The following is a 27,976-nucleotide window of genomic DNA, read 5'->3' as shown; positions in this document are numbered from 1 at the left end:
AAGAATCCCGAAAACCGGCGGGTGGAAGACTAAAAACAAAAACGTCTTCTTCTCGCTCAAAGCTAAAATCACCGTTTTTCACTCCGAAATACCCGCCGGAGCGTCACTTCTGTGCTAATTTGCGGCATATCGCTCGCAATTTGCTCTAAATCTGACCTCAATTTTCAAAAAAGAGGACAAAATCTCAAACAAGAGGACAAAAGGGCGTCCTCCGAGTACACTTTCAAAAAAATCAAAAAAGACGACAAATCCTCTTAAAAGAGGACGTATGGTAAGCCAATCTGCAGGAAACTGGTTGAACATTCGTGCTATTATCATATGTATTAATATGCTTTGTCATCTGACACTGGATTGGAGAAGTTGTTATCGAATATCCTCGCAATAGGTTGAAGAAGGCGGTCAGAGATGAAAGCTCACAAGGACCAGTAATATGAATTTTAACTGACATGAGTTTTTCATAGCAGGATTGGACGTTATAGGTCGCATTTTCTGAGGAGGCGTATCCGTATCGTGACAGGATTCAGAATTTTTGCAGTGATAGTCTGCTCCAAGTATACTGGTTTCATCTGACTTCCAAATATTTCCAATGGAATGCAATCCACATTCCAAGGAAATGGGATCCGCACGGTTATCTGGCTCCGATTGAGAATTTAACTGATACACTGCAACTGACATACTGCAATATCGCCAGTGTCAATCAATAATATCTCCAATAGTATCCGTTTCGTAGTCAAACGTATATCCGAAATTTTCAAAGTCATCGGAGTAAAGAACCATCAACTTCTCCACGATATTTCGCGGAACTGATTTGAAAAAGAATTTAATCGTGTCTCTGTCTTTCTCCCATGGAGTTTGCACAGATGTTGCTGACGCGTCAGCACTCACCGCTTTCACCACATGCTTATTAAATGTATCCATTGTAGAGTTGATCTTCTCCAGCACGTACCATAGGTCGTCTAAAACAGTTTCCGCCCGTACAATATAATCGTATGGGTATTGGCATGGTTTGCATAACTGCGCGATTGACTTGAAATGTACGTCGACATTGTCTAGTCCTGTATCGGCGATGTACTCCACGAGATCCCTAAAGGCGATCACGTGATTTTCTTCGGGTTGGTGGCGGCCGGCGTAGGATCCTAGTTTGTTCATGAATAAGCCATTCTTTTCAAAGTCCCTTGACGAGAAAATATTGAATAGTTATAGGCGAAACAAACGTCCCCAAGGTTCGACAACCATTTTCACATGATATATTGCACAGTATCACTTTACGTGTTATGCCAGCGGTTCCTAAACCAGTGTTGGGATCAAGTCACTACCTTCGAGTCACGAGTCATTTCGAGTCATTGCACATTTTGACTCGAGTCAAGTCAAGTCAATCGATATTCGAAGGTGACTCGAGTCAAGTCAAGTCACTCGATTTTTGGAGGTGACTCGAGTCAAGTCGAGTCAAGTCAAGTCAAGTCACGAGTCAAGTCACAATTCAAGTCAAGTTGCCTTTTCGAAGTATGGGGCATGCTTACGTCATTACATTTTGCTAGCTGTCAAAAATACAGATTGAGTGGTCATTGATTCTGGACTCATGAACGAATATAGAGGTAAAGATAAACGCAAGAAGGCGCTTTTTTGCTCACATATACGTAGAAATGCTAAACTACGTAAGTAATAGAATAGCCGCGGATTATAGTTACCACTACCAGCCAAAATAGAGGATGGAGAAACTAATTGATAAGATGCAATACATTACCCAGTTACAAATTGATATGATACTATTCCAGCCTGCGCTATTGGTTGAGGACTATATAACCTATATTGGAATTCAATTTCAGTAAAACAACAGGTTTGGTTAAGTTAAGAACAGAGAACAGAAATATACATTTTGCTATCAAAATACTTTATTATACAGCGTAAGCTGTAAGCTTCCATCACTTCGTTTGTGGTCAATTTATTTGTAAGAAAACAATGGAGCCTCAGTAAAACGTACGGTGATTGAATGATTGGTCACTCTCACAAGTTACACCAGTGTTTCACGAACAATCCGAACATATGCAAGATGCAGTGACTTTTATCAATACTGATTACTCGATGACTTGAAATTGACTCGATAATTTTGCTCCGAGTCACAAGTCAATCCATATTTCTGGTTCGCCGAGTCAAGTCAAGTCAAGTCATATGAAAAAGGTGACTCGAGTCTGACTCGAGTCAAGTCATGACTCGATTCATCCCAAGACTGTCCTAAACTAGAGGTAGTTTGGCTATTCTCTGGGTCGGCGGGGACGAAAATTAAATACCAAGGTATATTAAAAGAATGCCAACTAAGCGGATGCTATCGGTGGCTCGTTTCTGAAAATTTCAGTTAACTTTTGTAAATAGAAGATGAGACGATCGTTGAGGAATGCGAACCAGGTAAGTAGGGAATCAGATCGGTCGAAGCGTCATTTCAAAGCTCCACTTATGGCTTGTGTCTGACCATCAATATGAAGATTAAAGAGTCGGGAGCATGATTAAAATGACTGAGACAGTAATTTTTCATTTCAGAAAAACTACGAGTGACCGGTAGTGCACCATATGTACCATGTGCACCACGTACACCATATAATACATACACACACGCACGCTCGGCACGGCCGAATAACCTATAGATGGTTTTCTATTTTCCGTGTGACGCAGGATGTCACGTAGCAGTATTTGGCTACACTTCGATTGGATATGGATAGAAATGGTTCCAACAGACCTTATAGTTGCTATATCATTGATTGAGTTTTGTTATTCTGAGGATGGAGATTGACGATTGACGAGTATTTGCTATTACTTATATATCATATCTTGGAATTCGGAGAGGCCACTTTTTACAAATCATAAAAGTAAGTTATGAAATTGAAAACAGCTCATTTTGAAATATTTACTGGAAATCTTGTGCTGACTAAAAAGAGAAGGTACTCCCGCATTATCCACTTTTTAGGGTTTTAAAATTCCTGAAGAAAGAGGACAAATCCAGCTAAAGGAGAACGTATGATAACCCTACTGTTACTGCGGACGCATATAGTTGCCAGCTTCAAACATACAAGCAGTGAGTGGATTTGGGCGAAATTACTAACCATTATGTTCGTAACCAGCCCGCCAATTGAGAGTTCGGGTCACGCATCATTTTCAAATCGAAACTCTTGGTCGCGATCATAAAAGGTTTGAGATCCACCGTGTTATGTGAATGTTTCCACTAACTTAGGGTTACCATATCTTCGTAGCTGAAATTCCGGACACTTTTTAGCGCCCACTAGCTGATTTTAAAATGAGGTATGACACCTTCTCTGTCACGGCCTATTTCGGATACTGATTACGTTCAACATCTTCGCGAATCCCAGCATAAAGACAACTGACTCCCTGGTTTAGATCCACTACTTTGACTAGAGCATCTAAACGGCCTTAACCGACTCTACAGTAATATACCATTCTCCTATATTCGCGATCACAATTAGACTTATTTCAGTAAATGATGGTCTTTTTTTTGCGAGGGCGGTGGTCTTCATATTAAAATCAATGTATATGACACTAAATCGCGTACGGCGCCAAGAAAAATTTAAAGTCTCATAAATTGTCCCAAAATAATATTGGTGAGCTTGATTTATTTTCAGCCTATTTCAAGCCTTCAAGATTCCTGACATTAAGGAATAATCTACAATTTCCTCTCGGACGCACTTTGAACAGTGAAATTCCCGACATTTCCGGAAAATCCGGACGAAGGGCAACCCTACAATATCTGCGGTGTATAAGCAAAGTCTCCGATGGCATAAACGACACGCCACAATTAAGTGGCCAGAGGTAATTGTTATTATTTTGTCATAATCAAATCCTCTGAGCGTATGTATTCACACTTCGAGAACAGGGCTAAGGAAGTGTAGTCGCACATGTGTACAGTAGGGCTCTTCAAAAATGACTTTTTTTCTCAAATCGTACTGGCTACTTGATAAAATTGTTAGGTTACCTAATTTAAGCCTACACACAAAATTTGGTGCAATTCCAGCCAGTAACCGCTTTGCTACAGGAGAAGAAAGTTTCTAATAATTATATAAAAATAAATACTAAAAAATTTGAGAATTTTCTGTTCACCCCATGAAAGTGTTAGGCTGTCTATAGAAACGATGCTCACCAAATTTGGTTCAATTCCAACCAGTGGATGCAGAGTTATTGCCGTCGAAAAATTTGGATTTACATAAAATAGTATTTACGGTGACCGATTCTTTGTTTATTTATTATAATTGTGCTCACCGTAAATACTATTTTATTCAAATCATAATTTTTCGACGACAATAACTCCGCTTCCACTGGTTGGAATTGAACCAAATTAAGTGAGCATCGTTTCTATAGACAGCATAACACTTTCATGGGGTGAACAGAAAATTTTCAAATTTTTTATCATTCATTTCTATATAATAAATGGAAACTTACTTCTCCTGTAGCAAAGCGGTTACTGGCTGGAATTGAACCAAATTTTATGTGTAGGCTTAAATTAGGTAACCTAACAATTTTATTAAGTAGCCAGTACGATTTGAGAAAAAAAGTCATTTTTGAAGACCTCTAGTGTACAGTGCATGTAGGCTACACTATACAGTCTAGGCTGCATTGCAAGATGCCTCAAAATGGTTTTCACGGCGATGTGCTCAATTATTGTGCCATTATTATTTTCGGAATGTGCATGTAGGTGTATTATTTGCTCACTTGTAAAATTTGTTGTGCCATCCTGATATCAGCCTCGAAAAGGGGTGTCTGACCGTTATTATCCGCTTAGCTTGACTCGACAGCGTAAGTAGCTCTTTGGTCTCCTCAGAGAGGTCGATCGTTGCTTGTCGGTTGGACTGGTGTCCCGATTTCACCCATGCTTGACCGGTTCGCATTTTGTATATCATCTTGTGCCTATATTCAACAATGCAATTTGAGAATTTTTATTTTTCATGTCGTGTATGACCAAACATTTAATGAATGACTTGAATGATGTAGATTAGCCTGTAACATTATTACGATGTGTTGGAGTATTACATCATATGTTCACTGCTGTAACAGTTACATTGCAATACACTAATGACATATAGCGATATGATCCACGTCCGCAACATAATAGTTTGTGGATTCGAGTCCGATCGAGGTCAGCAGAATCCCATCCCCAGTTTTGGAGGTTCATCTAGGCTCTTCCCCGCCATGATCGCGTGAGCGATCTCTTCAAAAATCAAGAAGATGTCCGCGCTACAAGTCGAAAGACACGTAATCCTAGTGAATAATATAGTCCTGGTGTAAATGACCATTGTAATAAAAAAGCACCATGAATACCACGAGCGAACAAACAGCACAATAATCTCGATGTCCATATTATTACCGAAGGGCGCTGTGTGAATCACGGTTATCGACTCTTTTTGGTAACAAAAGAGAAGTATTTGTCACCTTTACACAAGTTGAGTGAAATGTCCAATGTACTTGTACATATAATACCGAGATATAATATATTAGGTCATTTTCTTGCGCCACTGAATAACGCGTTTGTTAGGTGGCACACAGAGTAAAATACGGCTTACGCCGTTCAGCTATACCATGGTGTGTTCGGCTCAATTATACACGAATTGACATAAGCGTGAAAGCGGAGTATTGTAGCTAGAAGCAAGGCGAAGTGCAGTGAATTGCACCAGATCGACAGGGAAGATGTTGTCGATGCTTGTTCCTCGTGCGCAGTGCAATCAGGGCTTTGGAGCAGTCGTAAATTTAAAACGGCTTCAGCTCAGGCTGCAGAGGTCTTTTCTATGATGAATTAGCTCCGGCTCCCAGCTCCGGAGAGCATTGATACCTGCTTCAGCTCAAGCTAAGGCTCCGGCAACTATGGTTGGGTTGTAGCCGTCGCAAGGAACCACCATTTTGTGGGCATATGCAAAGTCCTGTGACATAATAAATACTTCGTCTGTTGATGACGTCATATCCGCACGAGAGCGCAATTTACTCCATGCCATTGCATGCACATTGTACATGTAGGGGAGACTGGGGACAATTGTAACAATTTTTGGATTTTCTAACATTACGTGTTTTTCTCATGGAAATTACGTTTCCAAAGTTTTATATAAAGAAGCCAGCAACTCGATAGTTAGTATAAAAACTAAAATGTAACTCAATCAACAATCAATCATGGAAATTTTTGGTCGCGAAAATCGCCGCTCAAATGTTACAATCGCCCCGTACCCAGGGGCAATTGTACCACCCATGCGGGGCAATTATAAAAGTGCTATTTATAATTAAAATCAAATGAAATGAACCACGTAAATGGGAGCACTAATTGTATTATTGCATTAAACTAAAGAAAGAGAAGTTTGAACGTTTCCATAGTACGCCCCATCGCATTATTGGCATCTGAATACAGTATCACCATTCGTGCCTTCTTCATGAGCTCAAAGTGTACGAGAAGCACATTAATTTCATCTCCCTACACATATTCGGCCTCTTCCACCAAGGTGCTGTTGTTCAGCGTGCATTATGGATTGGTCATTCGGTCACTTGCAAAGGTGCGAAACTGACCTGGCTAAAATATCTTGGTTGAATGGGCCGATGATGGTGTAGAAAAAGGAGGACACAACATTATGTGGCTTCAAAGCTAATGGCATTCTTCGGTTCTGTACAAAATTAAAATAAATTGTTCCCACCAAATGACAAAATGTAAGTGGGCCATGTGCAAATTCAGAAGGTGAGGATTCAGTCATGGGCAAGTTCTTAAGTGTCCATTGAAGGTCGACACACCAGAAGCCGATCAACATGAGAAAGGATGGTAGAATCACGGAAATAAACGAATTCTAAGTTTGACATCGCTACTTTTGTATGGCCTTTCCGACAAATGATCATGTTGGAATTTATAGGGCAAGGTAGTATCTGTTCTGGTATTGAACTTATTGCTGTTGCAAGATTGGTCTTCAGTAGATAAATGGTGATACCAAAATAGGAAACAAAGATATTCAGCATTAAAAATATATTTTTAAGGGGAAAAAGTAACAGAGTGTTACGATTGCCCCTGACACGCTCCACCATGATTAGCGTCTTAGTATAGTACCTTCCCGGCGATGCAAGTCCTAGTTTTCCTATCATCACGGTAGACTATTGTAACATTGTTCCAGCTACATATATTACGTTGCAACTACTTGAGGTACTATCCGTCTGAACAAATTATTCCTGACCAGAAAATATTTACTCAGGGGTCCAAAATTTCGTTTTTTTCAAATTAATCCGGGGTTTCGCGTCGTAGCTCAACGTTGCTCCATGTATGTTAGGGGAGATAACTACCGCATGCGCACTCAAAATATCAAGGCGATATCTCCACCCCACTAGCGGTGAGGTCGATTGTTACATTTGCCCCTAGCTACATTTGTCCCCGGTCTCCCCTACATTGTATACATGATACAGCATTGAAACAGTGACGTGATATTTTAATACCGCTAATGCGCTCGTTAATATCGAGCCATACAGTCCAATGTAATCTTGAAATGGTGCGATTTGTTCAGATGTAACTGCAGAAATGAGCGCATGTCGCGACCTTGTCAGCAGAAATCCACTTTTTACCCAACATACCCAATGGCTTCAAATTCGATATTGGTGCGCTCCTTACCAAACCATCCGTCGTCGATCAAGTTTAGTGGAGTATATAGAAGGTTCCCTTTCAGACGAATCGAATACACTCGAAACTAGTGCTATTGACATGACATAGCCATTGCCATTGCCTCAATATTGAAAACCTAATTCAACGTCGTGTATTGTCACAGTGTATAGTGTACAAGTCAGTAACCAATTATACTGCAAGCTCGCAAGTGACATTGCGCGGCAATTCAGGAATACGAGTGTCTCAAGCAGACAAGAATGAATACACAAAAGTGATGATTAGAAATAGGAAAGCGCGCATCCAATCACTAATTGCTCTATTATACTCAACACCAGAGCAGAGTTAGGACACCGCATTGCATAGGTCGCCTCGCGGCAATCGGAGGGTATGCGGACTGTAATAGCGATCTCGGCTGCTTCGATGCATTTCCCTATTTACGTTCGCAAATCGTTACTGGAGTAAACGATCGTGCGCTTGAATGAATTTCAATTCATAGGCCAAAACGATAACACACTATTCAATTTGGCGCGACGATTAAAAAGCTATCACCGAAGTACGTGCAGTTCAGAAAGTAGACAATGTTTCTTGGTGTGCGGCATGCGCACCTCTAAATCTACATGTGCAACAATGTCATGGTTATATCCGTCGCTTATATATTCGTCTCAATACAAGTTAGGTCTATTGCTTTATCTCATATAAGCATCAATCTCGCAATGCATAGTTTTCCATCGGTGTTATGCTGATTACGAATTACCATTACGGCTCCAAAGCCCTGAGTGCAATCACCAAGACAACAAGTTTGAAATAAGCTTATTTCTATTATGGGCACGATGTTTCACAATGCATAGTTTTCCATCGGTGTTATGCTGATTACGAATTACCATTACGGCTCCAAAGCCCTGAGTGCAATCACCAAGACAAGAAGTTTGAAATAAGCTTATTTCTATTATGGGCGCGATGTTTCATCATTATAAATCAGGGGTCGCCAACTCAAAACGGGTCGCGGGCCACTTTTCAAATTTCCAAGCGGTCGCGGGCCGCATCAATTTAATATCGATATAAAGTAGGCAACCACGTTTTAAAACTCTATGTCAGTACAACGCTGTGCTACCGAACATAGGCGATGGGTATAGTGACCACAAAAGCAGTAATATGTTATCAAAGGAATAAAAATACAACAAAAGATCACTGTCATCAATTTCATTTCATTTTAGACTCCGAGCTGTGCAAGATACCTGGAAACACTTGTGGGGGCTAGCGAGGTACGGTACCAGCTGAAAGACCATCTCCACGTAAAGATTGATCGTGTGGGGAAGCCCTGAGCCAGTGGTTCTTAAACCTGTTTAGACATGCCCCCTTTATGATACTGAAAAATTTCACGCCCGTTATCATATCAAAAAATGCATCCATAATACTAACAATCCCAACAGATGGTTTGGTGGCATGAAAGGTTATGAATGTTAATGAGCGAATTCTCTAATATGAATTCCGGATTATATACAGCAGGGCAATAACTGTAACCACAAATCCGAGGTAAATCACGCGAAGCGCGAAAAATTTTTCAGCCTACCGCAGCTTCACGACTCCTTCAGATACTTTCGCGCCTCCTGAAGGGGGTTTCAGAGCCACTGTCCTAAGCCGTTTTCTAAGCGTATTGTTCTTGGGAGTGTTTGGGACATTGAACGTCAATTTCAGCATTTCAAAATGTTTTCTTAGCTTTCTTACGAAATCTCAATTCAAGTCGCGGGCCGCAAAAAATGATCTCACGGGCGGCGTGTTGGGGACCCATGTTATAAATGATGTTCAAAGCTCTGGGAATTCAGCTGACATGAAGCGCAGTGTATCTCACCTATGTTTTGAAATGGAGATTCGAATTGCTAGTCTAAACATAGTGACAATACCCACGTTCCGTAACTCTGATGAATGTTACGTTCGTTTCAATCGCTGTTGAATAAACAATATCTCTGTTATGGCAACTGCCCACTCGAAATCTCTTGTTCATTCCGAAGAAAACCTGGAATCCCCATCTGCCCTATAGGGTCATTATTTACCGATTATACGGTATCACTCAAGCGCACAACACCTAATCCGGTATTTGCGATGGAGTTATTTCAAGGTCCAGGGTCACCCGTGATGATGATCACATTACCCCACTCGGTGTGGAGGATATTCCGCACCTGTTAATTGTGCAAACAAAACATTGCAAAACTGAGCCGACAAGGTAACGACTTCTAGCGGTCCTATTGCATCAATGCAGTGATTCCCAATGTTAATCCGATCGTTTAAGTAGGGTATCATCGATTTGTGTTTTTAATGCACTGTGTAACATCTGGCTCCTTGACTGACTTATTGTAATGAAATGTACCGGTATGCTATTACTCTGCAATAACACCAATGTTACACCCTTTAAATGCGATGTGGCAACTGTTCTTTTTTTGCAAAAGCTTGTCTATCAGTGTGTAGGCCTAAAGTATTACTTACAGCAGATCAGTGATCTCGATCTTTTTCTGCATGGTTCGAATCAAGGCAATGAATGGATCAAGGCACATGATGGCGGAATTAAAAAGGTCTTTTCATACAACCACAGACTTTAACAAATATAATATTTCGTATTTTATTGTGCTGAATCAATTCTGGATTATACCTTCGCTTCGACTTTAAATTTATCCTGCATACAAATATGATCACTGATCACTGATCAATTAGTCTATTAGTCGCAATAGTCAAGTTTGCCAATCATAGCAGTTGATTGGCTTTCTCAGTTGTGAATTTCATTAGACGCAATGATACTGATGTGAAATTGCTGCAAAACTGAATTAATTCTTGCATCGCGTAATTTCAGTGGTTTTAGCAAGAACCAATTTCGGACTAAATTAAACTGAAAACCGCCGAACTCTTCGATTACCACTTGCATAGGCCTACGCGTACCACTGTTTTATTACCATGGTATGTCATACCTATTTAAATTGATGATGCCCTAGTAGACATGTTTTTAAGTTTATAATAAGCTCACACTTTGGTACACATGGCCAATGGCCATTAGACACAGGAGGTTACCCATGGCACAATTGCACATAATATGTACATATTATAAGTATATATGATATTCCACCGTGTATCGAAGTTATGAGACCGGCCTTCTCGATGATCAGTAAACCCCTTCTAGTATCGAACAATATATAATCCTCGAAAATCTCCAATAAGCAGAGTGATCACTGCGAAATATTCAAGGAATATGATATCGATTTGGAAACTACTCTATTCATGGCCCTCCAGGACAATACGCACAGTCGCACACCCCTCACACGCGATTTTGCAATGACTCAGTATTCCATACAACACACATGACTGGCTATCATAATATCCACAGCAGTCGCACACGATGTTATAATGACCCCGTGTCCACTTCAAACAAAATGCAGTCAGGCAAGTGTAAGCAGAATAGAATTATCAAATGCGGTGCTATTTAAGTTCCCAAATGATTAATATATCTGAATTCGTGTTAATGTTTCTGATCAGTGGCGGCTCGTGACAATATCGGGTGGTGGGGCAAGGGCCGCAAGCGACTTGTTATCAATATGACGTCACAGTAGCGTTTTTCAACGTTCATGATGGCCACATGAATTTCCCGTAAACAATGATTTTTAACGTAGGTGCCGCGAGAGGTTTGCCGGTGGCGTGACTTGAAGCGCGGTAACAAATGTTTTATTCATTGTTTTTTATTCAAATGATTATTTTACAAAATGTACGCGAACTAAGAATCGTTCCCATGCCACGAATCAATCATCAGGTTATCCTTAGTAGCATGCGTTATGATTTCGTGGTAGAGATTACGCAAGCGCCGAGTAAGACTATACCAAAAATACACAGACCAACTACCTACAAAGAGCATTCGCATGACACCTTGTGGTGTTTTAATCGTTCCATGCTCAGCAATTCTGTAAAGTGCTGCAGCGCCTCCGACCCGATTTGTATATGGATTCTCGTCCCGAAAGCGAGTCAAATCGATTTGCCCTCGTCCGAAAGTGTTTGGTACACGATCCTGATGCGTTACGACCAGGGGATAGGCAATCAAAGCGGTGGCACCCATAAACGTAAAACATTATAAAAAGCCAGCTGTTATCCATGGAAGATTAATTACGAGTCTGCCTGCCATCATTCAAGCAGGAATCAAAGCATTGTGTTAAATTGAAATGCGAGCACATATCGCATTAAACAATTTCATGAATAAATTATTTCATCTTGATGAATTTTTCACTTTTTTTTCCATAGCCATAACAAAATATATCGGTAAATTAACTGTCAGTGTGCCTCGAGTAATAAGGATGAAAACCACTCACTTTTCCTTAGCCATAGACATGGTTGAGTTACCTGGGCTCACTTGATTGAAATTATTCGGAAAGAACATGATGTGTACAGTAGGGCTCTTCAAAAATGACTTTTTTTCTCAAATCCTACTGGCTACTTGATAAAATTGTTAGGTTACCTAATTTAAGCCTACACACAAAATTTGATTCAATTCCAGCCAGTAACCGCTTTGCTACAGGAGAAGTAAGTTTGTATTTATTCTATAAAAATAAATAATAAAAAATTTGAAAATTTTCTGTTCACCCCATGAAAGTGTTAGGCTGTCTATAGAAACGATGCTCACCAAATTTGGTTCAATTCCAATCAGTGGAAGCGGAGTTATTGCCGTCGAAAAATTTGGATTTGAATAAAATAGTATTTACGGTGAGCATAACTATAATAAATAAACAAAGAATCGGTCACCGTACATACTATTTTATTCAAATCCAAATTTTTCGACGGCAATAACTCCGCTTCCACTGGTTGGAATTGAACCAAATTTGGTGAGCATCGTTTCTATAGGCAGCCTAACACTATAGAACAGAGGTCTCAAACTCAGATGTGCTCGCGGGCCATTTCCCAGTTTTTGATGACGCCGCGGGCCGCAGCACCAATCTTAGGGATATTCAATGTATAATTTCAAAGTAGGCATTCCACAAACATCGTGGCAATGTAATTTGCTATTGCATTATTCACTCGTGACACGAAAAAAAAAACATTTTCAAATATTTCAATAAAATTGATTTTGTGTCGGGCATAATTTTTCTAATTAATGAGTTATAGACATCATACAAGAGCACAGATCATGCCTCATGACATTGTAAAACTGACGGGCTATAATATTGCAGCTAGTGGACATTTAACGTGCCACAATTCTATGTAAAATATTTTAAAATCTACTGAAGATTGATCTGATATCAGAGCATTTTAGCGGTGTAGCCTAATCCTGGTTTTGATACAGTCGTGATAAGTATCGGCTGTTGTTACTGTCATTGCCAAAGTCAAACTAAATCAGCGTTCGATTTTGCCTTCGATTAATATTGGAATATATCAATAACCAATAACAACCTAAATATAATCATTATTGAGCCATAGTAATAGCATTGCTTCTTAACCTTTTTAGCGATCGTACCCCTGGTGCTTCCGATAAGATTTCTCGTAGCCCCTGTCCATTTACACCACAGTTTCTGATGGTACCTACATTAAAATCAGAAAGCCCATTCACATGAAATCGCGCGCAGCGCGGGGACTATTTTCCAGTTGAATCAATTGGCCCAGAAAATATTCCACAGCATATAGGCCTAATTCCACAATGCATCTCGTACACCCTGATGTGGTGCTTCGTACCCCGATGGAGTCTACGGACCCTGGTTAAGAACCCATGGAATTGGAATGTCCAATCGGCGAAGAATTCATTGGTGTTACAGCTGTAGAGCGTACTACTATCTTACTCGCCAACGATAATAACATGGATAAAGAGAACAAACAACACCTAGCATATATTCAACTATACGTCACGGGGGTCACAGAATACCAATGGCTGTCATACTGACCTGATTAGATAGCTATATACCCCACGCAACTTATGCTACATCCTTTTTATATATATTAACATTCCCCATGACAGTATCATAGATTGTTGCGTCCATAGGATTACCAACCAAGTCACCGATCTGAGTCGCAAGTCCTTCTTTGATTTTGGCGTTTAACCCGACTCAACTCAAGTCATTTTAATTTAATCACCCAGTCAATCCGAAATCGAGTAACGAAAAGGTCGCATCAAACCAAATCACAATTTTCAGTCACGAATCATCGACGGGTCATGTCGTATCATTATAAACTAGAAATGAGACGTAGTAGTCGATCTTCCACAGCATGGTAGCTTTTAAAAGTGATGTGATAGTGAAGTTTGTTGAGATTTCGGTTATTATATAGTAGTTGCACGTGAACTTTAAGTTTATATATCTAAAAAAGATATACGGCACTTGAATATATTGGTGAATACATGAAATTCCAAAATGCCGTCGCGGGCCGCACAAAATGGTGTCGCGGGCCGCATGCGGCCCGCGGGCCGCGTGTTTGAGACCTCTGCTATAGAATGTATACGTGGAATGGCAGCGACCGATTTTGCAGCTTCGTTCCGCTTCGCTGAAGCTTTACTCAGACTTATTTTACGGCAGCTACTGTAGGATTTCTGGCAATCCAAAAGTTGTCTTCCAGAGCTCAGAATTTACTGAATCCGGTCTTGATCGAAAGCTACTGTCGCACTGATTCCGAAAATGTAAATAAAAATATGATCAGGCACTGAACCGCTTAGAATTCACCCTCCAAGTCTGGATTATCGGCATTGTCCGAACAATCGAAGAGCCGCAATGGGTCATTGTTATGGTCATTGTTTTGCGATCATCCGATTGTTCTGAACAATGCAGATTTTAGATGTTGAGGGGGGTTTTTAATCTCAGTACGGTGCTTCACCATATTTTGATTGATATTTTCGAAATCAGTGCGGCAGTAGCTTTCGATCAAGACCGGATTCAGTAAATTCTGAGTTCTGGAAGACAACTTTTGGATTGCCAGAAATTCTACAGTAGCTGCCGTAAAATAAGTCCGAGTAAAGCTTCAGCGAAGCGGAACGAAGCTGCAAAATCGGTCGCTGCCATTCCACGTTTACATTCTATACTAACACTTTCATGGGGTGAACAGAAAATTTTCAATTTTTTTATTATTTATTTTTATAGAATAAATAGAAACTTACTTCTCCTGTAGCAAAGCGGTTACTGGCTGGAATTGAACCAAATTTTGTGTGTAGGCTTAAATTAGGTAACCTAACAATTTTATCAAGTAGCCAGTACGACTTGAGAAAAAAAGTCATTTTTGAAGAGCCCTAGTGTACAGTCGTCCGCCCACACACGAGTGCGCTTTCCTCCGGCGTACGATTGGATCAATGGGCAATTTCTAGGCTGATACGGACCTAGTCGCTTTACCTCTAATTTTTGCTCTAAAGGCAGCTGGCTAAACGGCGTACGGAGCAAAGATTCAACACGATTCATGTTCGCACTTGACCTGACTACTTATCTGCAGAAATGGAAATGACTATAAATCGAGAGATTGCGTATGCCTAACTGGAAAGGTCAACGAGTTCGGACACATACGCAATTGTTATCTCATAGATTGGACAAGGAAATGTAATATTGAATCCAAAACATCATTCTGAAGAACTACGGATAGCAGCCTCGGAAATTCGGTCCCGGTACAGCTTGTGAGATTCTGGCCTTGAGGCTGGAGACTGTCACAGACACATACGGCTTACGGTCTATATGTCTGCTGCAAAATCGCCTTCGGAAAATATATTACCGAATAAATACGTGGATGAAAGCCGAAAACTTGGTACACTGTTACATGAAATCATCGAGAAGTATAGCCTCATGACCGTTTTCGGTATGGTACACTGTCAAAATTAATACGAACAGATCAACGCCGAATTTTGCGTAATATTTACTGAGGAATCGGCTGATCAAGCGATCAGCTGTTAGCCGCCATCGAAAACGAAACAGCTATCGCGCTTGACAGGGGTTGTAATTGTGAGCAAATTGCCCGAAGGCCACCATTCCACGGTGAAATTGACATTGGAGAATATAAAATAAAACTAAATATTTGAATGCAAACCGAGGATGTTAGTAAACTGTTTCATGATATCATCATCTCATCACCTATCTCAGTATGGAACACAGATACACCGGCTTTTGCGTGAAATCCGCAATGCGTTAGGTAGGCTAAGTGTCAGATCAGCGCACATCTCTACCATACTCGAACTTAATAACGAAATTGCTGCCCTAATCATTGAGTGTCAACCTTGAGACTTGGCACAGCGTTCGATACTAAAATCAAGACATACCATGTAAAAGTTCATGACGGATCTAGCTAAGGAGCATCGTTAAAATCAATGGAGACCAATACCGGCTTTGCGTGAAATATGTTTGCGATACATGACCGATCAGCACACACTCGACTTTGGAAACGGAATTACTACCCTAAACTTTGAGTAGAAACCCTGAAACTTAGGACAGTGTTAAATACCACCATCACGGCATGACATACCAAGTTTCAAGAATTATCATGGTGTGAAACACCATCAAAATCGACCTGTACCAGCAACGGTCGACTCAACGCATATCACGGTATCCGAGTTCAGATATAGATACGATTGTTACATCACACCTTAGGGGCGAGCAAGCATATTTGCCCCGGTTGCTCGGCCATTTTACGAACAGGAGAGAGTAAAGCAACGTTTCTTAATTGTGCGCAGCTTTGAGAGAATAGATAGTGAAAGCTTGTTATGAGCGCTACCGGGGCAAGCCCCGGCTAGGCATTCACAAAGCGAAAACACAGAAGAGAATTCGATTTTCGCGGAGACTTCGCTATGTATGGGCATTTGCAAGCGAAAGCACAAGAAGAACGCGGGTTTCGCTGTGATCTCGATATATATTGAGCGCTGTGCGTCTATAAATGGTTAAATTGTTATTGAACAGAATTTTAGGTGGGGCAATGCCCCAGTTGCCCTATAGGACGAGCCGCCACTGTTTCTGATGGTGTTCTACCGTCACGACAGTGGCGGCTCGTCCTATAGGGCAACTGGGGCATTGCCCCACCTAAAATTCTGTTCAATAACAATTTAACCATTTATAGACGCACAGCAATCAATAAATACCGAGATCACAGCGAAACCCGCGTTCTTCTTGTGCTTTCGCTTGCAAACGCCCATACATAGCGAAGTCTCTGCGAAAATCGAATTCTCTTCTGTGTTTTCGCTTTGTGAATGCCTAGCCGGGGCATGCCCCGGTAGCGCTCATAATAAGCTTTCACTGTCTATTCTCTCAAAGCCGCGCACAATAAAGAAACGGTGATTTACTCTCTCCTATTCGTAAAATGGCCGAGCAAGCGGGGCAAATATGCCTGGTCGCCCCTAAGGTGTGATGTAACAATCGTATCTATATCTGAACTCGGTTACCGTAATATGCGTTGAGTCGACCTTTGCTGGTATAGGTCGATTTTGACGGTGTTTCGCACCATGATAATTCTTGAAACTTGGTATGATATGTCGTGAAGGTAGTATTTAACACTGTTCCAAGTTTTAGGCTTGCTACTTAAAGATAATGGTAGTAATTCCGTCTCCGAAGTTCAGTGTGTGCTGATCTATCATGTACATAGTACAGCAAACGGATTTCACTCAAAAGCCGGTATTGGTCTCCATTGATTTTGACGATGTTCTATACCGAGATCGGTCATGACTAGGGCGGTTTTTTTTTGACCTAAAAAAAGCAAAAATTTGACCTAAAAAATTTAAATTTTGACTTTTTTTGACCTAAACAAAATGAATTTTGACCAAATTTTGACTTAACGTATGCAAATTAGGTGTTTTCCCACATAATGTTAAAATTATACCACTTATCTTCATTTCTGGTTGGAACTGACTGTCCTAACGAAGTAGTTTGGCATGAAAAAACGTTTTTGGCTTAGAAACATGCAACATTTTACACGGAAAAACCAATATTTTACCGAAATCTGGCCCTATGAAGAATTCTAGTGGTTACAATATGTATTATGGTGAAAAAAATTTAAAAAATTCGTAGTACAACGAGAGATACTTTCCTACATTCTTGGGTAGAAAGTGCATGTCCTTACTAAGAAGCTTGCCATGGACGTTCAACGGCAGCAGTTGTTGGCTGACAACACTCAAGTTGTGCGTACACTGCTGGTGACACACCGTGTTGCTTCATTCTGACAATGTTGTCTACATCACAATTTTTCATCAAGCGCTTCTTAATATAAAAATGATGCGATGCGCAAGAAGTCTTTCTTCAGTTAGGATATTGCGGTACGTTGACCAACACCATGTTTACCTACTTGTTTTATTTGACCATTTATGATTCACAATGAGCAGACAATTCGCCGTTTACATCCGTAGGCCTATAAAATAGGCTACAAGCTGTAAAATATCAAATGATAAGTTCACCGACAGTGCAAAATCTACGATACGAACGAAATGCAGACGTCAAAAAACTTTTGACTTTATGAAAAATTTTGACAAATTTTGACCTAACGCTACAATTTTGACAAAATTTTGACAAATTTTGACATGTCAAAAAAAAAACGCCCTAGTCATGACATTTGGCACGGTAAGTGTTAGTATCGACCGATGTAACAAGTTTTAAGTTTGTCACTGAACTATGTGGGTGGTAATTTCGTTTCCAAAGTCGAGTAAGAGCTGACTCTTCATTTATCGCCAACAAATTTACGCAAAAGCCGTTATTGGTCTCTATTGATTTTAACGATGTTCCATACCTAGATCTGTCATGAGCTTTCACACGGTATGTCTTGATTTTAGTATCGAACGCGGTGCCAAGTCTTAAAGTTGACACTCAATGATTGAGGCAGTTATTTCGTTTTCGAGGTCGAGTATGGTAGAGATGCGCGCTGATCTGATACTTAGCCTACCTACGTCATTGCGGATCTCACGCAAAAGCCGGTGTCGGTCTGTGCTAATCTATAGTCTGCGTTCCATAACGAGATCGGTGATGATATTTCCAATGGTATATCTCGATGATCGCATGAAACAGCTAACCAAGATTCTCGGTTTGCATTCAAGTATTCGCATAATTTTAGGTTCGCCAATGTCCATTTCACTGTGAAATTGTGGCCTTCAAACCATTTGCTTACAATCCCCTGTCAATTGCGATAGCTATTTCATTTTCGATGTCGGCTAACAGCTGATCATTCGATCAGCCTATTCCTCGATCTATTTTACTCAAAGTTCGGTGTTCGTCTGTTTGCATTGATTTTGACAGTGTACCATACCGGAATGGGTTATGAGATTACGTATGCTACTTCTCGATGATTTCTTGTAACAGTATACTAAGTTACGGCTTTTATTCATGTATTTATATATTAATATATTTTCCAACGGCGATTTCGCAGCAGACTTATAGACAGTGAGCCGTATGTGTTGTGTCACAGTCTCCAGTTTCAAGGCCAAAATGTCCTACGTTGTTCCGAGACCGAAGTTCCGAGGCTGCTGTCCTTAGTTCTTCAAAGACCATTCAAATTGATGTTCTGGATTCAATATGACAGGCCCAATCTATGAGATAACAATTGCGTATGTGTCCGAACTCGTTGACCTTTCCAGTTAGGCTTACGCAATCTCTCGAGTTCTAGTCATTGGAATTAGTCAGGCCAAGTCAAGTGAGAACATGAATCGTATTGAATCTTTATTCCGTACGTAGTTTACGCAGTTGCCTTCAGAGCGAAAATGAGAGGTCTAGAAGTTGTCCAGTCTATTGATCCAATCGTACGCCGGGTGCCTCCGCTTTGGTTGCCTATTATCACCTGGTCGTAACCAGAGATGGCCACAGTCCGGTTCAGGAGCAGGAGCAGGATTTCAATGTTTTTTTACCTGGCCGGACTGGATCCGGATTTCGAATTTGGGGTGACGGTCGGATTTTAGGGTCTATCGATTTGCGTAATCTATAACTCTACCATGAAATCAAAACGCATGCTACTAAGGATGACCTGATACTTGATTCATGGTATAGGGTCGATTCTTAGTTCACGTACATTTTGTAAAATAATCCTGTGATTAAAAATAAATGAATAAAACATTTGTTACCACACTTCAAGTCACGGCTCACCGGCAAACCTCTCGCGGCACCTACGTTAAAATCACTGTTGTCGGGAAATTCATGTGACCATCATAAAGTTACTTTTTTTACGTTGGAAAACGCCATTGTGACGTCATGTTGATAAAGGTCGCTCGCAGCCCTTGCCCCACCACCCGATATTGTCACGAGCCGCCACTGCGTCACGAGTCTCGATCCAACGCTCGTATATAATTATTCTTTATGCCTCGCAGTGGTTGCTACCGTTTGAATTGGTCTACTTGTTGATATGCATAACTAGCAACACTGTTAAAACATATGTGGTAGGTAGGCCTACTCTTGAAACACCAGCCCACCCTGCGATGATGCCGATTTGAAAATTAATTCCAATCAATGATCGCAGTCTACACTCACCAACTTGTGCTGCCTGCTTTCTGTACAATGCAGACCGTTACGTTTTGATCCGGAGCAGCTATCAGTTGGAGAGTATCATCCCATTTGCGGCCCAAAGCTCCGCCACACGTCTACAATGAATAATTGTCATTTATTTGTAATTGCGATTCATTAGAAATGTGTTGCTTACCTCAATCAGTAACTTTTTTCTGTCGTCATATCTTCTACTCATCTGTATCAACGCCAATTTCTTGTTTTTCGCAGATGGTGTGGGGATGAGAACTTTCGAAAGGACTGAAATACCCGCGATTTCAAATGATCACCCGTGTCTATATGACTACTATACTTTGGGTTGCATTTAAAACAAATGGTCGTTTAAAACACTTTGACTAAAGCATGTTTTAAACAGTGTTTTAAACAATGGCCTTAAAAAAAATCGTGTTTTCTCAAGTTGTTAAATTATGCCACAATTGTGTCAATACTCTCCAAAAACATGTTTATGAGCCTACGTACAATTACCAACCGATATAGCCGACATATACGACATGGGAGGGTTGGAACCCTGGAAATAGTCTGTTCAACAGCTATAGTACGTAGGTATTTCGTCAAAGGAGCTATATTTACCCTATATTTTCAATTGTGAATGCCAACAGAACGCGAACGGGAACCTCACGTTCACACCATCCCTAGTAGCTAACATAAATAGGCTACTCGGACATTTTTATCCGACAGATACATGATATTTTCCTTTTCCATTCCTTTCCACATCAACCAGGTCTCCATTGACTGACGTTGGATGCACACTAGTAAGAATTTTTGAAATCCATTTTCATCTTAAAAGGGATGATTGAACACGTGACCTACATCACAAAAATCTGCAACATCTCAATTAAACCAGTGGCATTCGTCGGTAGATGGTTGCAAAACAACTGCAGACATGAACAGGCACTCGGACTTATATCTTAAGTCTTATTAGTTGATGACCTTCGATATTACAAAAGATGTGTGAAAGGTTTGTTTACAGGTAAATCTAAGTCAAATACTTCTCTTCATATGTCGAAAATACAGGACAGCGTAATAGCGCCAGCTTACGACGAAAACATACAACGCAATGTATAATCGGGCCCGATAATTTACAGCAGCCAATAAATGAAATATACCACGAGATGAAAATGAAATATATGAACTGTGGCGCCACATAGCACACTCCGCACACGAGGTGTGCTCATCCAAACCTCCGAGAGGGTTGCCTTGCAAGTGCACCGGACTTATAGACTGCTGGATATGTTGATTCTGTGCAAATTTGCCGAAATCACGATGTCGATATTAAATAAACTTTCTCTTAGTATAGGAATAATACTCTTAAAATAAATACTTAATTCTGTATGATATGGATATGATCCCATCGAAATTCAGATGACTTATAATGATGATACGGAAGATAGCAGCAAATATTCAGGCTTACTATGCATCAAATCTTACTTCCTTGTTTTCCCGGGCCCTTTCTGTTATGCTTTTGTTGGGCCTCCGTAATATGTATGCGCTCATTCAGGGTTTCATTGACTGCATTTGCTGTTGAAAGTGAGAGAAGTACTGTTTTAAAATGTGGCTGCCCTTAAAAGTAAGCTGCATTCTTAAATCTCCAAATAGGATTGCGATACCAATCAACACAATTGATATATATGACACTCAGCGAATATTAAGTTCACGTTCATGTTTGGTATGCGAATCGTAGTAATTCGGAAATGGCGCAAAGATAATTGTATTTAACATAGACATTGCGCAATGCGTCATGTCGTCAACATGCATAGCAATTCAGATAGGCCGACAAATATAGATCTCACATCATTCATATATTTTCTAATTAAAAAATGCGGGAATATTTTGATAACTTGTGTTTCTATACAACATATAGTGTCATCGATATATTTTCGACAACAAAGATTGGATTGGTACTTGCAAGCGTTTTCATTCCCATATCTTTCTACATTCGTATATTCACAGACTACTCCGCTTAGTTGTATTTGACTGCATGGGGCAGGAAATTCATACGGAAAAGTGTTTAGGGATGACTCATCCGCCTCATCATGACTTCGAAGCCGGAAATATCCTCGCTGCTATTTCTGTCGAAGAATATAGTATGAAGTAAGGCTGTGACACAGATAGGCATATGGCTTTGATGCAACTCGTACATTTAAAAAGGGTAAGTGTATATTGCCCAAGAATATGCTGAGTTGTGCATAGGCATCATCAGTCAATCATTAATCCATAAACCACAATCTCCCGGCGGCGTTGCAATCTGTCACCTCTGGAAGGTATATGATTACTAGGGCAAGTTTCTGCAACTTTTGCATTTTTTTACCGCTTTCGGCAGCTTCATAAATACCAGGATTGTAATGACCCGACTCGACTCGCGATTTTCTTGTAACTCGACTTGACTCGAGTCATTTTCTTAAAAATGAAAAATGACCCGACTCGACTCGAGTCAAGTTGTGCATTGACTCGACTTGTACTCGAGTCATTGTGCATCACTCGGACCAAGTCATATGACTCGAGACTGGGCCAACCAAGACAGACATTTCATTGTAATTTCGAAGAATAGTAAAGTTATCACACTATTATTATTTCGTCTATCAGTAGTGGCACTTGAAAATGCTACCAGAAACTATTAAAAGTGAGGAAAATTATTATGTTATGAATGCAAAGCATTCAATATCACCAAACAGAGTTGTGAAAAGTGGGTTTCACTTGACATTAACTCGGTACTGAACATTCCACACAATGACTTCGACTCGGACCTGACTACATGGGGAATTGAAAATGACTCGACTTGACTCGAGAGTCAAAACTGTAAAAGTGAGGTTGACTTGTGACTCGAAATCTTGTGACTTGGTTACAACCCTGATAAATACTAAAAAGTTATGTAGTATGTTGTTTTAGGCTGTTGGGAGGATTCTTATATTGCACCTTTCTGCTACTTTTCTCTATTTTTTCAATGCAGCTTTTTGTAACTTTTTCGATTTTTTCATGAAACTTTTTGCAAGTTTTTTCTATTTTCAGGCAAATTTTCGCACGTTTTTTTCGATTTTTCATGCAGTCAACGTTTTACTAGAAATATTTGGCTCAACATGTAAATAGATCGCTTGATTATTTCAGTATCGTTTAAATTTGAGGTCGTTTCTGATTTGACGTTACATTCATGGTAGACCGCCTAAAATTCTATTTTCACTAAGTCAATTTTTTCAGGCTATTGCTTTTGTTGAAATCGCCAACGTTGAGTTTTTCTTTGCTACAGTGCATCGATACGGATCGATTCGAGTATCTCATACCCTAATATTTTCAAAGAACTTGTCCTGTCCATAAATGCAACTTTTTAGTGCAATTTTGTGAAAAATGAATGCAACTTCCACTGCAAGTTTTGTGAAAAATACATGCAACTTTTCACGGATTTGACTGCAACAAAATCTTGCCCTAATGATTACTCACCGATAAGTCTATTCCTTGCGTATCTCTTGTAGTGATGAAGCATCACCACCTCCGAGTCATGCGCCGATAGCAGATAGTTTCTGTAAGCGACGAGCCCGACAAACACAAATAACCCGCATATCGGAGCAAACACGTTTTGAAAATCGTGGCGGCGTTTCTTCTTCAACTTTTTGCTAACTTTTCTCTTCGAAGGTTTTGTTCTGAAGTAAATAATTTAGTCTTCTATACATGGATTCTGCGTATCAGCGTAGTCAAGAATGAATCATTTATTCTGTGAAATTGCAACCAGCATATACTGCTGCATAACAGTGCTACTCAACTAGCGAAACGCGTTCCTAACGTGAACCTTTCCAGTGTTGCATCCCGATCTTAGCTGTGCAATATTTCTTTCTGCCGAGCTCCAGATCAGCGGTTCTCAAACTGGGGGAGCACCGTCCAAATTTAATATTTGAGAATTCTCTCATAAACAGTCATAACTGGGAAAATTTTTTGACCTAAAAAACGGAAGATTTTTACCTAAAAAATCTTTTGACTAAATTTAGACCTAACCTATGGGAATTTTGTGTTTTCCCACAAAATGTTAGAAATGTACTACTTAGTTAGCTTCATTCCTGGTTCGAACTGTCTGTCCTTATGAAGTAGTTCGGCATCAAAACTGAAAAAAAATTAATGAAGTAACTTGATTTTAACGAAATCTGGCCTTATGAAGAATTCCAATACTTACATCGCGCATTATGGTGAAAATAATTAAAATATGTTGTAGTACAACGAAAGATACTTTCCTACATTTTTGGGTAGAAAGTGTCTGTCGTTACTGAGTAGCTTGCCAAAAATGGAGAAAGAACGTTCAACAGTAGCAGTTGTTGGTTGACAACACTGAAGTTGTGCGTTCGTACACTGCTGGGGAGACACCGTGTTGCTACATTCTAACAATGGTGTCTACATCACAATTTTTCATAATGCGCTTCTTGATATTAGAACCATGCAATGCCAACGCAGTCTTGCTTCAGTTAGAATTTTGCGGTGCGTTGACTATAACACCATATTTTATTTGAATGTTTATGATTCAAAATGAGCAGACAATGGGCCGTCTACAACCGTAGGCCTACAAAGTAGGCTGCAAGCTGTAAAATGTCAAATGACGAGTTTCCCAACAGTGCAAAATCTACGATACAAACGAAATGAAGGTTTAATTTTTTGACATTGTAAACCATTACAATCTTGCCATTCCTTGACCTAACGCTACAATTTTGACCTAATTTTGACTATTTTTGACATGTCAAGAAAATTGCCCTATTCATAACCTTCTCATCAAACTATTTGTTGCTAAATTTCCCAGCATCATAAGGGGGCGTGTCTAAAAAGGTTTGAGAACCACTGCTCCAGAGTAACAACACGTAATAGCATCCGAATGACCAGAACTAGCAAGAAGCAAAAGTATGCCAATTCCCCGGCTAGCTGTGATTAACCAAACAATAAATTAATTTGATATTGCCTTTGGTAATACGAATTTACTGGATTTTGTAGTAATAACGTATTACCCGCGAGGTAATTCCCGATATTAGTTACAATATCAACAAAATAAATTTTCCAGATAATTTGCAGGGCAAACCAAAATGTTGATAGCCCCACCGTGGAATTTGCGATGTCAATGACAAAAATATTATGGCGTAGCCAGATGCCAGCAATAATTTTCGTAGGTCTTTGTATATGGCCATGAAGTAAAATATTTCCTAGCAGATTCATTTGACTTGATATTTTTCTTAGCACTTTACGCGATTTATTGGCACTCGATTTCTTGCTTTTACTATGGATAACCTTCGTAGAAATTTAAAAAATATAGTACACTCAATTTACAGAACTGAGTCTAAATATATTCGCAAATATGAGAGTACGTGTCGTCCAACATGCGACTTCGCGACTGCACTCGCAGAAAAATCTTTGCACAAAATGATAGACGCATGTTCACGGAAATCTTCTATCTTGATATGGCCAAGCGCTGAATAATCCTTTCCTGAGCCCAGCGGTATACGGAGGCCACCCAGAATATATGCAAGTAACATTATTATTGTTCGAAAAATTTCGCGTTTTGGCGCGGCTATATGGCATCGATTCACACTCCGTTTTCATTACATAATTTTTTATTGATTTTGATGGGTAGTAATATAAGACTTGTTTTCACCGTTGCCTAGTACAGTTCGCTTTAATCGGACAACTGATAAAAGGTCCTTAACATTCGAGTGTTCCGCGCAATGGTCCGTAAATCTCATGTGGTCCGTTGGTCGAAAAGGTTGGCCCCCCACCCTGGTCTAAAAAGTAGTTGAGTAGCCCTGCTGTCGAACAAAAATTTACCTCAGATGGTAATCCTGGCATTCCCGCTAAACCATGTGTCAATTGTGCAGTTGGAATCAGAATTGGAGGTGAGAATTTTACGGGCTGTATATAATCCCAATCCTAGTCCTTCCGCGTTTATATTTTGCAAGTTAGCAGAGATATAGTGTTAAATGAAAAGCACCGTGGATGCGAAAATTGTGGAAACACACATCTTCTGAAGTTCAGAGTCCAGCACGTCCGGAAGTTCAGTAACCCACCATATCGGCTATATCATTCGGAAGCGTCCGCAGTTGCGAGTAAACGCCGTAGCGAACGGACGTGCTTCTTCGAGCGGGTAATTAGTTGAGTAGGAGCTTTCGATCGGCGACTTCTGTCAGCTGAACGAGCATCGTACGGACTCTGCTTCAATTAGTAAGCAAGGAGGATTTACCATTCGGAAACACGTGACTACGGTATAAGGTGACTTGTGAAAGCGTGTTATAAATGTCACAAGGCAGAGGGGCGGTAAAACGCCCCGCCGAAAATTCTACTGATGAACCTGCGCCAAAGGAGTCAGCTTCTCATGGAATAAGTCGATTCAATGAGCATTCTGTAGTTATAACGGGTATCAAAAAGCCAATCCGTCGTCAAAATCCTTTAGTCATCAACAGGAATCTGATCAAGATATTAGGAGGTTCCTACACCGAGATACGTGTTCTTCCATCAGGAGATCTCTGCGTAAAATGTGCAAACAGCGGACAGGTGGCCAAACTATTATCATGTAATGATCTGGGGACAAATGAAAATAAGATTGAGGTAAAAGTGGAGCTTTACAAAACCAAACCACCGGAAACGCGCGGAGTCATCTCCGACGTTCCAATGGATCTTAGTGAAGAAGAAATACGACAAGCACTATCGAATGACAACGTTATATATGTCAAAAGGTTGCCATACCGGTCAAAGGAAGGAGTCATTCCAAGCAGGTCGGTTATTCTATGTTTCTCAGCGAACATGCTTCCCACTGTGGTACATATAGGCTTTTTGCGGTTCAAGACCAGGATATACAACCCACCACCCTTGCGTTGTTACAATTGCAATCGATTCGGCCATAAGGCAAAGCATTGCCGTAGCTCAGCACGGTGCACTAAATGCGGTAATAATCATGAATACAAGAACTGCACGAACCAAGCCAATTGTGTTAACTGTGGCCAATCTCATTCAGCCAGCTACGCGGGTTGTGATAGGTATCGACAGGAAACTCGAATCCACGCTATTATGGCGAACTCCGATGTCAACTACTGGACTGCCAGAGGAATCGAACAAGAACAGAGACAAATCCCAAATGTTTTATCTCAGAACGAATTCCCACCATTGCAAAAAGACAGCAGTGACCAAACCTCAAACCAGGTACTTCACCAGCAGCATCGTAACGTCGCTGTAAGATCAGCTCCAATCAGTCGACAAGTCATCTCCACAAACCATCCATTATTGCCATCGAATGATAGCATAACCTTATCAACATCGGCGCTGTTCAGCTTTATCGCAGGCGTATTGAAAAGTACAATAAAATCGATCACCGAAGGACAGGAAATTGACGTTGAAAAGGTCATATCGGAGACCGCACAGAAGGAACTTGGAATAGGATTTCCCGGATTGCAACTAAATACCGCCAATCGACAAGAAGCCAGCTCAAGCGTCGGCCGACACAGGACGTACGGCGGACAAAATTCACCACAAACTACCGACGCGTCTTCTATTGCAATGGACCTCACACAAGCTTCGCCTTCAAAGGTAAATTAAAAATACTTCAATGGAATTGTAGGAGCATTTATAGAAAAATCTCGGAATTGAAATATTTCATAGAAAGACTTGATACAAAACCTGATCTACTCGCACTGCAGGAAACTCATTTGGTTAAAAAGTACACTCCTAAAATCAAAGACTATACCCTCGTTAGGAGAGACCGTGACATCCATGGCGGTGGCATCTGCTTCTTTGTCAAATCGAATCTATCATTCGTTCAATTAGATATAGAAATTGTACACCCAATAGAGATGCAAGCCATCAAACTTGACCAGATTACTGTTTTGAATGTTTATATCCCTCCAAATCGCAATCTATCGCGCACGCTCCTCGAACGATGTTTTCGCCCCTTCACCACAAAGTGCAT

General features: G+C 40.4%; 1 protein-coding gene and 1 long non-coding RNA gene across 2 annotated transcripts in view; both read right to left on the bottom strand.

Moving 5' to 3' along the window:
• The window catches only part of LOC145438169 (uncharacterized), a 373,612-nt gene that overhangs the window by 35,199 nt on the left and 310,437 nt on the right, over window positions 1-27,976 (bottom strand). The window lies entirely within an intron of this gene.
• On the bottom strand, window positions 75-23,704 carry LOC145437947 (carbohydrate sulfotransferase 14-like; the record flags this gene model as incomplete). The annotated part of the gene is made up of 6 exons (XM_080315317.1): window positions 75-1,174; window positions 4,714-4,908; window positions 20,029-20,138; window positions 20,198-20,301; window positions 21,490-21,579; window positions 23,494-23,704. Coding segments are annotated over 6 exons (1,191 nt in total), but the record flags the coding sequence as incomplete, so codon positions are not given.

This window comes from Botryllus schlosseri, chromosome 4, assembly GCF_051294905.1.
Source record: "Botryllus schlosseri isolate E-star chromosome 4, Bs_hap1, whole genome shotgun sequence".
Classification (NCBI taxonomy): Eukaryota; Metazoa; Chordata; class Ascidiacea; order Stolidobranchia; family Styelidae; genus Botryllus; species Botryllus schlosseri.
Note: the sequence above shows the minus strand (reverse complement) of the source record. Positions and strands in the feature narration are given on the sequence as shown.